We start from the raw sequence: 13,796 nt of genomic DNA, 5'->3' as shown, positions 1-13,796 counted from the left end.
TAATCCCAGCTACTCAGGAGGCTGAGGCAGGAGAATCACTTGAACCCCGGAGGCGGAGATTGCTGTGAGCCAAGATCACATCACTGCACTCCAGCCTGGGCAACAAGAGCAAAACTCCATTTGGAAAAAAAAACAAAAACAAAAAAACAAAAAACAAACAAACAAAAAAAACAGGCAACGAACTCAAACTGCTCTAAAAATGGGAAAATGTTACAGAATTGGGTTGTCTAAGACTTGACTGACTCAAGGCATTCAAATTGCAGTTCTCCAGACGAGGCCAGTAGAGGGGGCTGTTGGCTTTGAAACTATAACATCATACCAGCCACGCGGAATGAACAGACTCCAGAAATTCCTCGCATAAGGCATTTACCATGCAGATGGCCGGGCAGGGTTAGTAGGGGAGGGCAGCATCCCTCCTCTCTGCAGAACAGGCAGGAGTCTGAGGCAGGAACCGGGCAAGCCCCCACCTGGCTAAGGAGCCCTCCTGGCTGGCCAGTGGGCAGGGGTGTGGCCCTGCCATGGCCAATCAGAAGAGCTCAGAAAAGCTCGCAGGAAAAGATAAGGCAGCGTTGGGAAACCAAGACTGGCCAAGTTCTACTCTCTTGTTTGAAGTGGTACAAACTGAGAAAAAAGAAAGCACTTCCAAACAACATGAACACCACAATGAGATCACACTAAGATCGTGATCATGTGCACTGCTTCATAAAATAAGATAAATAGCATGAAGAGGCATTGTTCCTGGCTTCCGACCAAGTCATACATTCTCCTCTGAACTGGGACTCTCCCTGATTCAGCTCAGGAGCCAGGGCTCCGCAGCAGCCCGAACCCACAGCCACCCCTCGGAATCCCTGCTGTTCCGTCCCCGTCTCCGGGCAGCATCCTGCCAGGCTGGCTCTCAGCACATAGCTTCAGAATTTTACAATTAAATGCAAGAAATAACAAGCTGCAAGCACACATCAGAGGTTCCTTACACCCAAAACAAGCTTCACGGGCTCTATCCCATCACCAGCTCAAAGAGACCCCTGGCGTTTCCTCACTTCACCACGTTCATGCTGTTCTGTTAAAGCACAGCAAGGAAACAGATATAAACACACAGCTCTATCCATGGGACTCCTTATTCATTCCTTTGGTTATCTTATTTTATTTTTGTTAGAGGCGAGGTGGTGAAAGTTGAAATGACTGGCTAAATGAGATTTAGGGATTACATGAGGATTTATTTTCATACATTCTCTCCATTTACAGACCTAGTACAGATTTGGCTGTATTTTTATTGTGCATTAGATAGCAGAGGAAATTAGACTTTTTAGAGAACACTCAAATGGCAGATGAAGGCATTTGCATCCGAATTTGTGCTCATAAATGCTGCGTCCTCCAGAAACCCAGAGCTCCCAGCTCCCAGACAACCAACCCAGTTGCCATAGCAAATAACATAAACATATGGCTGCTTTAAGATTTTGCTTCACAATGCTGATTCTGCTTAGTGTGACTGCCGTCTACACAAGCCATCCTCCATCACTGGTTTGGCACAGGCTTGTGACACAACCCTGGTTGGTGAGATGACAATGACACTCCTCTGGAGCCTTCTGGAAATGTTTTCCTGTGTTATAAAAGGAAATGCCGACAGGGATTTGCTCCTCTTCCTTGACATCTCCGAGTGTTGCAGCGTGAAGCCGTGGCACTTCTAGCAGCTGGGGCCAGCCTGGGACCATGAGGGAAAAGGTGAAAGAATTTCTGAGAAGGGGCTCTAGGTCCCAGCATCACCCAGCTACTCAGTGAAGCAGCCCTGCAACATCACCTGCAGATGTCCTGTGTTGCAAGAGAAGGCAGCGTCCTTGTGGTTGAAGCCAAAAGCATCCTAACAGGCACTAGGCTCAAAAGAGAGCTGGGGAAACACAACTGAAAACCAGAGTTTCGGTTCACTGTGAGTAGGGAAATACTGAAAAGACTGATCTCAGTCAGGGCTGGCAAGAACACTCTTGGTCACTCAGGGGAAAGGAGAAATCGCCACAGCTTCCTAACGGCCATTGGCAGCTGTGTACACTTAAAACAGGCATAGCCCTTGCTGAGGCAATTCTGTTCTCAGAGTGTGTCTGCACACTGCTTCTCCTCTTCCTTGCCCTGCTTTCGGCCTAGGAAGCTGAGCTGCACCACCAGCACCTGCCCGGTTTCCACCCCAGTGAGGTTTCTGGGGTGGCTCAGCAGGGAACCAGGGTGGAAGGAGCGGGATATCCAGCCCTACCTCCCACTCCAGCCCCTGAGTGGGGTTCTAGGTTGAGGCCGCCTCTCAGGTTCCAGCTTCTTGGCCTGGGTCACTCTCTGCAGAGCTCCTCCCCTTAATCCTTTCAATGTTGGTTCCCTTAACTCTACCCTTCCCCTGTAATGGACAGGCCCTCATCAAGTCCTCTGTTCAGCCCTCTGAGCACACCTGTCGCTCAACATGCCTCCTGCCAGGACCCTAACACGCTCTCCTCAGAGATGCACCCCAAACCCAAGGACTTCACGACAGCGTTGCTGCCATTGGTTAACTCAAAAGTTCACCTGTCCAATAACTGGGACAGTTAAGTATACCATGGTTCATGCACTTTACACAATATCCTCTTTTCAAACAAATATTTAGGAAGCAAGTACTTCATGTCCAAGGACTGGCCTAAGAGCCGGGTCCACCACAATGAATGAAAGCAATCAGAATGAAGCCTCCCAAACTTGAAGTCTTGGTGGGGAACTGGTATGAGCCACACATCCCATGCAGGAAGGCAGGGCTATGAGCACCCGGGAGGGCTCAGGGACACCGATGCAGCAGGAGCTCCTAGATTAATTACTAAGTGAACAAAACCACTAAACACACAATCTCAACAGAACTAGCCTAGTCATGTGAATAAAAAGTGCACATACATACGTGCGTGTTTGGAAAGGACTGAATGAGGTCTGAAGAGGTAACTCTTGAGTGCTAATAAGGGAGCTGGAATGTTTGGGAGATTGAGAAGGGATCTTTTTCTTCCTTCCTGATACTACTTTTGTAGTCATTTTTGGCTGTGAGCACATAGGCGTAGACAACTTTTGAAATTAACAAATCATCAAATAAATAAAACTGGTTATGAAATTGATTAAAATGGGACATCACCTGATTGGGCCTAAACAGCCTCTTTGGCAAAACAGCACAGGAAAGTCATTTTCACTGTAATTCCCTGATGCCTCTGCGTCTTTTCCGACAACATCTCTCCTGGGGTCTGTGACTCTGATCGTCTTCAATGTCCACTGAGAGGCGCCCTTGGCCGTCATCAGACTAAAAACCTCCAAGCCCTCCATCCTCAACGTGGGGTCCCTGGGCCAGTGGCATCAGCCTCGCTGGGAAACCTGTTGATCTGCTCATTCTTGGGCCACACCCCAGGCCTATCCAAAGAAAGACTCCAGGGGCAGGGCCTGGCAGTCTGTGCTTCCACCAGACCTGTGTTAATGCTCACATGAACCAGCCCAGGTGATGCTGATGCCAGAGGCGCAAGGTTGGGAGCCAGTGTCTAAGCAATGATGCCTATGGGGATAGGGGCAGCCCCTAGAGTTTCAGAAAGAAATTAAGGAGGCCGGGCGCGGTGGCTCAAGCCTGTAATCCCAGCACTTTGGGAGGCCGAGGCGGGTGGATCACAAGGTCAGGAGATCGAGACTATCCTGGCTAACATGGTGAAACCCCGTCTCTACTAAAAATACAAAAAACTAGCCGGGCGCGGTAGCGGGCGCCTGTAGTCCCAGCTTCTTGGGAGGCTGAGGCGGGAGAATGGCGTGAACCCGGGGGGCGGAGCTTGCAGTGAGCCGAGATCGCGCCACTGCACTCCAGCCTGGGAGACACAGTGAGACTCCGTCTCAAAAAAAAAAAAAAAAAAAAAAAAAAAGAAATTAAGGAAAATCTCTTCTGCACGTTGAGGCAATTAAGACACACACAAGGAAGCTTTTTAATCTGTGTTTGTTTAAATGACGTGAAGTCCCTCTCCCCTCTGCCTCCCTGTGCAACCTCAACAATTCAGTCCCAAAGCCTCAGGCAGCGGCCTGGGCTGGGCGTCCAGGGATCAGAGCCCAGGCCAGAGGGTGGGTGCACACCGAGCTGGCCACAGAGAGCTCAAGCAAATCAGTAAATAGGGGAAGATAACAAAAGCCAGTAAAAAAGAAAAAAAAGCCAGGCCCGGTGGCTCACGCCTGTAATTCCAGCACTTTGGGAGGCCAAGGTGGGTGGATCACTTGAGGTCAGGAGTTCAAAACCAGTCTGCCCTACACGGTAAAACCCCGCCTTTACTGAAAATACAAAAAGTAGCCGGGCGTGGTGACTGGAGCCTATAATCCCAGCTACTCAGGAGGCGGAGGCAAGGGAATCGCTTGAACCTGGGAAATGGAGGTTGCAGAGAGCTGAGATCGTGCCCCCGCACCCCAGCCTGGGCGATAGAGCAAGACTCAGACTCAAAAAAAGAAAAAGAAAGAAAGAAAACAAGAAGACAAAATACATTATAAAAATGATTTTATTTAAATGTAAAAGGCAGAGTAAACCCATCTAGGCATCAAATCATGAACAACAGTTAACTCTGGAGAGCAGAACTGGAGGAGGGCTGAGAGTGAGGTGCAGGAGATATTCACCCGGAAGTTCCTTGCTCATGTGGGGTTACTTTCCTCCCAAACACTCTGGATTGTATTTTAAAATCAGACTCCAAGAACATCAGCCAGGCCAAGTGGAGGACGCAGGATAACGGCTGAGGCCTCTGCTCGCCTCCTCCTGTCCACCCAGGCAGGTTGCCAGCTGTGACGCTGCCCTCAGGACAGCCCGGACCCTTGTCCACACCCCGGCCATCCAATCCTGCTACTTCACTTGGACTCCAGCTCTGTCTGGCAGCCTGGGTCCCCCTGGGTAGGCCAGCTCCCAGGAGAGCTGAGAACACGGGAATCTTTGCCCCTACCCAGCTTCCCACCTGCCACAGTCTGCATGTTTCTGTCCTCCGAAATTGCTGTGCGAAAATCCTGTACCCAGGTCGATGCTACAGCAGGTGGCTTTGGAAGGTGATTAGGTCCTGAGGGAGGGGGTCCTCGTGGTGGGATCAGTGCCCTCACAAAAGAGGCCCCGGAGAGCTCCTTATTTCCTTATGGCAGCCTGAGCAGCTGAAGACACCATCCGTGACCAAAGGCAACAGAGAGAAGCCAGGAGTGGACTAGAACCATCAAGGAACACCACCCTATTTCTGTTTCTTAAGTAAGATGGCAGAGACAGGCCCCTGTTGATGGGGAGGATGAGGTATTACACCTAATTCAGTGAACCCTGCAAAACTCCGGCAATGCCCCACAGATAGAAGGGCAGAAAAGGAGAGGTGGCCTATGGGGATGCTTTGAGACCCACCGATGACATCTTTCAACACCCCAGGCATGAGGCCAGGCAGGGCACTAAGCTCCCGATGCCACCTTCCCCCTAAGGTGCCACCAGGCAAAGAGTGGGGGCTCCTCCTTGGTTGTTACAGCCTCCCCTGCCACACTCAACTCGGAAGTAAAACTACACAGCGCAGGAGGGGAGCGGCTGTGGGGCCTGCACCTGGTCCCGAATTCTTCCCGCCATGCCCCAGGCTGCTGGGCGCGGAGCCTGGAAAGCAGCTGGAGCCCTTTCCTCCTCTCTTTGCCAGAGCGCCCTCCAATCTCCAAGAGGACCTGTGTCATCCTTGACTTAAAATAAACCGGAGAAGGATGAGCGCAGTCCCAGCAGAAGGATGAGCAAGCCAGAAAAAAACAAAAACAAAAAACCCTGGATCAGTGTAAAGACAGTGAGATTCAAAAAGAAGGCGGCTGGGCTACAGGATCAGGGCAGCACCTTCATCTGAAATAGATTGAGTGCTCCCTGGTTGTCTAGTGCCTACGAAACAATTTAAAAAATGAAATTGGTTTATTGCAAGAAGCAAAAGAAAATTTTTCAAATTTTAACAATCCATATTCTTCGAAAAATTCAATAGGTCACTGATTGAGTGAAAAACATCAGCATTTGTGGAAAGGGAAGCAATTTGAAATCTGGAGAGACGGCATGAAGTTAAAAAAAATTGAACTGCGTTTTTGAATACAGTGTATGAGACCAATAACTTTTGGTGGAATATATTGGAAGAAAACAATCACAAAGAAGTAACGGGCTTTTACTTAGCAGGTCTGATGTTGGTAGCAGTGGTGGTATTCTAATTTCTAACTCTTTGGTAAAATAAATAAATAAACAAACAAACAAACTATCCATAGCTGGAAACTGAGCTAATGAGGTGACTGGGTCTCTTTTCCCTCCAGGAAAGTGCTGGTGCTGGGTGCTGGGTGCTGGGTTCTGGGTGCTGGGTGCTGTCCAGGGGACCCTCTGGGAGTACTTACTTCCTAGGCAGCTCCACAACTCTACGGGCATAGAAATTAAGCTGTAAAACTGATTGTCTACAGCAAGGCAATGGCACTGTATCTGGTAGAGATATAATTTACTTCCTGTTATAGCTCAGGCTGCTATAACAAAATACCATAGACTGGATGGCTTAAACAACAGACATGTATTTCTCACAGTTCTGGAGACTGTGAAGTCGAAGAACAAGGCACCAACAGATTCCTTTGCTGATGAGGCTCCTCCTCCTGGTTTACAGGCAGCTGTCTTCTCACTGTGTCCTCACATGGTGGGGAAAGAGCGAGCTCCGGTCTCTTCCTCTTCTTATAAGGACACTAATCCCATCATGGTGGCCCTACTCTCATGACCTCATCTAAACTTAATTACTTCCCCAAATTCCCCCCTTCTAATGCATCATATTGGGGGTTGGCATTTCAACATATGAATTTGACAGGGGGGACATAAACATTCAGTCTATAACATCACCTTATAGAAAAGATAACCCATAACATTATATTATATTGCTTTATAGGATATTAACCAGTTTTGCATCTATTAGCAGATGTATTTCAGCATTTGTGACTGCCTCTATGTGCCTGTTCTTCAAATTTCCTTTGAACTGGCCTTAGCTAATTACTAGCCCATCACTAATTAATGAGTTCTCACTTTCTATCCACCTAACAGTCAAGTTTTAAGCTTTTGAAAATTATCCTTTAGTATCACCATTTTGTGCACATCTGTCACAGGACAGGAAAATGAGTAAATGCATTGTGATTGCAGCAAACCAGGTTTCTTGCTGACAAAGAATGGGGAGAAGCATATAGAGGGTGAAGAGGAGGAAGACTATGGTGTTGCATTTGGATTGGAGGTATCCTTATTTTTAAAATTTTTTTTCTAACTCTGCTCACTGAAATGCCTAGAAGCAATAACATTTAGTGCAAATGAGCACAGCTAGAGGCCAGATTTTGGTTTCTAAACACCATTCCCCACTAAAAAAGAGCTATCATTCCTTGAAGATACAGCTGGTTGCAGATGGGGACTGGGAAAGTCCAGGGAGAATGTGGAACACTTTGGTGTGCCATAAATCAAGAAAATACTCAAAACTGACAGAAACATGACAAAAAGACACTGGAGTCATCTTCAGGGTTACCCACTGGCTAGGTTTGGGATAACTTCAGCACTGAAAAGAACGAAGGCGTTATTGAAGTAGAACACACAACATTTTTAAAAAATGAGTAATGGTACTGAAAAAAAGGGTGGGGCTAAAGGAAAGCTCTTCTTTATAGAAAAATATCAGATAATAGGTGTAAAATAAATGATTCAGAAAAGGATTATCAAGGGCAAAAATTGGTGGGGAGACAGGATATTTATACAATCTCTAAGTATCACCTTGCAGATTACTTCTTAATTACAGAGGTGAAATATCTGCCTTTAAAATGGAGAAATGTGGTGATTCTCACAGTAAGCAGTTCATCAAATTTTAGCATCACCCACATCAGGACAAACTGGCGGTATGTGTTCCTGATCGGACACACCAGGGATATAGCACGGCCAATGCCATATTCTTGCCAAAAATATACACTGTGCTCCAGACTCTGAAGAAACAATCATGGGTGAATACGAAATCAAAACACCTGCAAATAGGCAAGACTTTGGGAAGTAACTCATGAGTATCAAAGCACAGCTATTATCTCTAACACACAAAGAGCTCTGGCAGATCAGTAAGAAAAGAAATCCCTTCTTATCGTACAGTCTCATACCGTCATGACCTAATCCATGTCCCAGCTCTCTCACCAGCAACACCTGTCCCTCATCTGTATTTCTAGCAGGGACCAGATTTTGGAGCTCCATCTCTTCCTGACTTGCCATGGAGACCTCTTTACTTAGAGGTCTCAGAGCATTTCAAAGTTATGATAGCCAGCTCAAAACCAGTGTTCCTCCCATTCCTCTTCTTTCACTTATATGCCTTTTGCAGTTGGTGTTATCCCCTGTCCCAAAGCCCAAAGACATCCTAGATCCCCAGCTCTCCTCAATGGCCCACATCACCACCACCGCCACCTGTGTTTCCAGCCACACAGCTCCCGGCCCTTCCCTGTGCTCTAAGCCCTCTGCTAGGCCCCCAGGATCCTCTCACCCCTGTCACCACTCACACAGCCTCACGCTACTGAAATACATTCTCTTGCACTGTGCTTAGACTTTTAATGGTCTGGTCCCCGTCCTCCCCTCATCTCTCCTAGACACATGCCATCCTACAGCCATGCCCACCTACACGGTCCCTAAGACTCGCCATTCCTGAGAACTGCCCGGCTCCCTCTCTGCCCCAGCTCAAACTCCCTTCTTGCAAGACCTCTAGCCTTCAGGCTAGATGGAGCGTTCCTGTCCCACAGCACCGAGCTCCAGCAGACAGATGGTGCCGGGCTTCGCGTCTGTTTCTCTGTCCCATGAGCTGCAGAATTACTCAAGGATGGGGCTGCCCTGTACTTCTGTATCCTTGGTCCCTGACATGGCAGCTGGCCCACGAGAGGAAATGAATCACTGAATGCCTTACAAAGCCTTTTCACACTCTTGCTAGGCTTTCAAAGCCTGGAATCCTCCATGGAGGTGATGCCTCACGCTCCGAAACCTGAGGAGGTGAACACATGTTAGCACAGCCCCTAGCCCTTTCTAAGTTTGGAGAGCTCCCCACTCTATTTGTCTTGATTGAAAAGTGGGGTGCCCAGACCACTCCCACCATGGGGGATGAAACTGTCAAACACTGGTTTTTCCAGCCTCCCTGGCCCCCCACCCATCGGATCCACCCAGGGTGGCTTTGGTACAGGGGCTTGTGAAGCAACAAGGGGCAAGGAGGTCTCCCTTTGGTGACAGCAACAGCTGTTTCCCAACAAGAATCAACATACAGTGTGGTCCGGGGCACTTCCTCCAGTTTCCAGGCCCTGAGTGGGATTCTCAACAACCCCTGACAACCGTGTGAGCTTCCCCTGCTTCCCTCAACACACAAGCGCCTGTCCTTCCTGGCTCAGCCGCAGGCAGCTTCTTTGCTTGCAACTGAGAACCTGACCAATGAAACAGACAGAATCTTTGGAGGCCAAGAAATTTGAAAGGGGTCAGTGATAAACCTGGTCAAGACCACTGTTCCAAATGAAGTGTAATTATGAAGAGGCAAGCATAGGTTTCATGTCAGTCCTCAAAAAAATGTCTGGATACAATTCCAAAGGAGGAGAGCCGCAATGCACTTGGCAACACTGACATAAGCGCCGTCCTCTCGATGACTATGATGGGCTGAGGGCCACGTGCTTGGATACCCGCTCACAAGAGGCTCCCACTAATTTCGTCTCAGCTTGTTACACGGATACTCTAACAGCTCTCAGAAACAGTTCCTGGCATTTCTTTAATTCTACAGGTAAAGTGCAAGGTCACCTTCTACACGTGTCTACTTTCATGATTAACTATTACCGAGACACACGACTATGTCTCTTCCACTGGTGGGTCTGCCAGCCTTGTGCCACCCCCTGTCTTTGGAGCAGGATGGAGTGTGAGGCTCTAGGTGAAGCGGTGACAAGGGTGGCTTTCTGGTGCAGACTCATATTCAAAAACTTTGGACAGTATCAGAGCTTGATCTGCCCATACTGAATTCTGAACAAGTGGGTAAATGCATAGTGTCCCAAATGCACAGCTTGTGCACTCACAGCGATCAGCCCTTCCCTGGCACCCCTTGGTAGCAGGACATGGTTTCTGATCATTTCCATCCTGACTGCATCGTACCGGGAGCCCGGGCTGCCTGGGGGCGGTGCTCTGGCCACGGCTCTGGGAGGAAAGGGGGAAGCCAGCTCTTACCTGCCTGTGCAGCTGTGATTAGGGCTGTGTTCCCCTCGCTGTCCTGCCAGTTGACGTCAACGTGGGGGCACTCTGCTAAGGCCACCACGGTATCCACAAAGCCGTGGTAGCAGGCGACAATAAGGCCGGTCTAGAAATGAAGAGGGGAAGCGGGTCAGAGGGGCAGAGCCGGAGCATGGTGGGTCAGCACTGGGGACCCCAAGGGGCACCCACTACCCTCCAGGGGGCTGGACAGGGCAATGACAGGGACCTGGAGTCCCAATTCTCAGAGGTGGTTTACAGTGAGCCAGCTGCTCGATCCTTCTCAAATGTGTGTTGAGCACTGACTCGAGTGAGGGCCTAGACGTGAAAACATCAGTGAACTGCTAAGGCCTCAGCCCTCCTGGGGTGTGCTTCCCCCAGGGAGGGAAACGCACCAACTATAGGGCTCGTAGAGAAATAAACGACAGAGCACGGCAGACGGCGATGGGGTAAAAAAGGTGCGTGCAGGGCAGGGTGCAGCTCTCTAGGGAATAGGGTGGTCAGGCTGGGCTTGGCAGAAGTGAGGTTGGGGTCTGTGCGTGAAAGAGGCAAGGCAATGGGCCACAGGGATAAAGAGAGGGGGAACGCCCCAGGAGAGGAAACAGCTCAAGCAAAGGCCCCAAGTCAGGACCGTGCCTGGTGCATCCAGGGAGCGGCCCAGTGGCCGGAGAGGCTAGAGCAGAGTGAGTGAGAAGAAGAGGAGTAACCTGGGTCCAGGAGGCAACAGGGGGTCTCAGAGGCCGTGGACAGGGCCCTGGGGACCCCCTGAGTAGGGGGAGTGTCCTGAGCCATCGGCTGCCAATCATCCACATCCACTCTGGCTGCTGGGCAGCAAACAGGCTCTAGAAGAACAGGGTGGAAGCGGGAGCTGGTGGGAGACCACTGTGGGGCCAGGCAGGCGAGGATGGTGTCACACCAGGGTGGGGGCAGCAGTTGGGGAGGCAAATTTGGATTCTGGAAAGGAAGATTTGCTGTTAGAATGGAGGTGACGTTGAGTAGAAAAAGAGCCCAGGATGACCCCAAAGTTTTGGCCCTAGCAGCTGAGAGGATGCAGTTGCCATCAAATGAGAGGGACAGGCTATGGGACAGGGTGGGCGTGGGGACAGATGGCCGGCAGACTTCAGTGTATTGTATGATACTGTCTCTGGACAACCCAGTGGTGACATCAGGTAGAGATGGATAGCAGCGTGGAGTCATGGAGAGAGAACCAAGCTCGATAGATACACTGAGAGTTGATTTTGTACATCTATCAATTAAATATTACCAAATGTTAAAATCCTAGCTCCCAGTGGAATGGCGCAAGAAGTGGGGCTTTGGTGGGGTGATTAAATCACAAGGGTGGAGCTCTCATGGATGGGATTAGTGTCCTATAAAAGGGACCTCAAGAGCTCTCTTGTGCCTTTTTCCTCCAAGTGAGGACGCAGACAGAAGTCTGCAGTCTGCATCCTGGAAGAGGGCCCGGGCCAGAACCCCACCGTGCTGGTGCCCTGATCCTGGGCTTCCAGCCTCCAGGAATGTGAGAAATAAATTTCCACTCTGTATAAGATCTTAGCCTTCCAGCCCCTAGAACTGTGAGGAATAAACTTCCATTATGAGTAAGTACCCCGTCTATGGTGTTTTGTTGCAGCAGCCCAAGTTGACAAGGAGACTTCATAACAAAGGAAAACAGCGTAGACTCAGGTGTGAGGCTCACCGCCTCACAGACGTACATAAAGTGAGATGCTAAAATTCAACCCAGGGTAGGAGCTAATGACCAAGCAATCAAGTGTCACTCTTGGCAGTGCCAGCCACACCACCACTGCATGGGAGGCACAAAGTTTACCTTGAGCCACTCCACAGTGGCCCAGCCGATTTTCACCAGATTTATTTATTTATTTATTTATTTTGAGACAGAGTTTCGCTCTTGTTGCCCAGGCTGGAGTGCAATGGCGCAATTTCAGCTCATTGCAACCTCCACCTCCTGGGTTCAAGTGATTCTCTTGCCTCAGTCTCTCAAGTAACTGGGACTACAGTCATGTGCCACCACACCCGGCTAATTTTGTATTTTTAGTAGAGACAGAGTTTCGTCATGTTGGTCAGGCTGGTGTTGAAATCCTGACCTCGTGATCCACCCGCCTCGGTCTCCCAAAGGGCTGGGATTATAGGCGTGAGCCAACACGCCCAGCCAATTTTTAGTAAGAATATAATTTTTCATGGAACAATAAGAGGACTCGAGTAGCTCTGCCCACTTATCTCAATAAGGCTCCTAGTTGCCCCACAGAAGAATATTAAATCACAAATATTCACGTTTTTAAAGTTCTACAGAATACCATTGATTTTCTAACACTGACATCCATACCACGGCATAATGAACTCAATAACTGTTGACTATGGAAAAGGGTCTTTAACACACTCGAGCTTATGCGCCCCTTGGAAGAGGTCACTCCATCGATACGGTGAAACGTTTCACAATAATCTAATTTTAAATAGAAAAGAGTGGGCTGCAGGCAGGCTCTGCTTAGAAGCCACTGAGGTTTTCGGCCTCTCTGCGAACTAAGAGTTCGCTGCCGCCGCCACCTCCATTCTCCCAGCTAACCTACCAGCCTGCTTTCGCATAAATGTGCCGGAAAACTTGTCATTCCACCCAGGGAGCGCCCAAAAATCGTTTTTAGCTTCTTTGGATGGAGATATTGCTCTAGTATTCTACAATTTCCTGACTTATAAATAAAACATATTGAACATAATGTAACATCTTCCTCTGCATATAATTACACAAGTAGCTCATATTTATTGCAGAAAAAGATCCAAAAATTAAAGAGAAGAAGTAAAGTTATAGACCAGACACACACATATGCCCACATTTTTCTTTAAACTAAAACAGGACCATTTGCTATATGTCTTAGTTAGGACTGTATCAGCAATATCTTCACATCAATAAAAGTAACTCTGTGTCAAAATTTCTGGTAGATCCAGAGTATTCTATTCTATGTGGGGTAGAATTGTCATTATTTAACAAACCCCTATTCTTGGATACTCAGATGATCTGTTTCTCACTTTCTCATGAGTAAAACCTGCAATGAAAGCCCTGGAGCTAAGGCTTTGTGTATTTTGTTTCTTGTTTTCTCAGGAAACATCGTTAGGAGCAGGATTTCTGGATTAAAGAAAATAGGTATTTTGAAAGTTTTTAGCATATACTGCAAACCTGCCCTTCAGGAAGGTCCCAGATGGCATCTGCCTTTGCCAACCCTGACATCCAACCTGCACTTAAAGGGTTCAGGTTAAAAGGAACGCCTTCCCTAGGTGGCTACAAGAGGGACATGCTCAGGGCTCCGGAAGTATCTGGCTCCTGAATTAGGTCTCTTTCAGGACCACCCTCCCCTCCCCTCCTTCTCACCTCAACCAGGGAAGGGTTCTGCTCTGGATAGATAGCACCTCCTCCCTCCACCACACTCCTCCAGCTTCTTAAGGTAAAACTTCCCAAAATGTGCAGCAGGCACCTGCTGGCAGCCACCTTGGGGAGGCTGATATAATATTTAGACACCTAAGAACATCACTTTTTTTTTTTTTTTTTTTTTTTTTTTTTTTTTTTTTTTTTTTTTTT

At 48.5% G+C, this 13,796-nt stretch overlaps 1 protein-coding gene across 1 annotated transcript in view; it reads right to left on the bottom strand.

The window, feature by feature from the left end:
• ANKRD33B (ankyrin repeat domain 33B) overlaps nucleotides 1-13,796 on the bottom strand; it is an 88,162-nt gene that overhangs the window by 20,427 nt on the left and 53,939 nt on the right. The window contains exon 2 of the mRNA XM_025388732.1: nucleotides 10,196-10,325. Coding sequence (XP_025244517.1) covers nucleotides 10,196-10,325 — 130 coding nt within the window. The remainder of the gene's footprint in view (nucleotides 1-10,195; nucleotides 10,326-13,796) is intronic.

The sequence above is a fragment of the Theropithecus gelada genome, chromosome 6 (genome assembly GCF_003255815.1).
Source record: "Theropithecus gelada isolate Dixy chromosome 6, Tgel_1.0, whole genome shotgun sequence".
Taxonomy (NCBI): Eukaryota; Metazoa; Chordata; class Mammalia; order Primates; family Cercopithecidae; genus Theropithecus; species Theropithecus gelada.
Note: the sequence above shows the minus strand (reverse complement) of the source record. Positions and strands in the feature narration are given on the sequence as shown.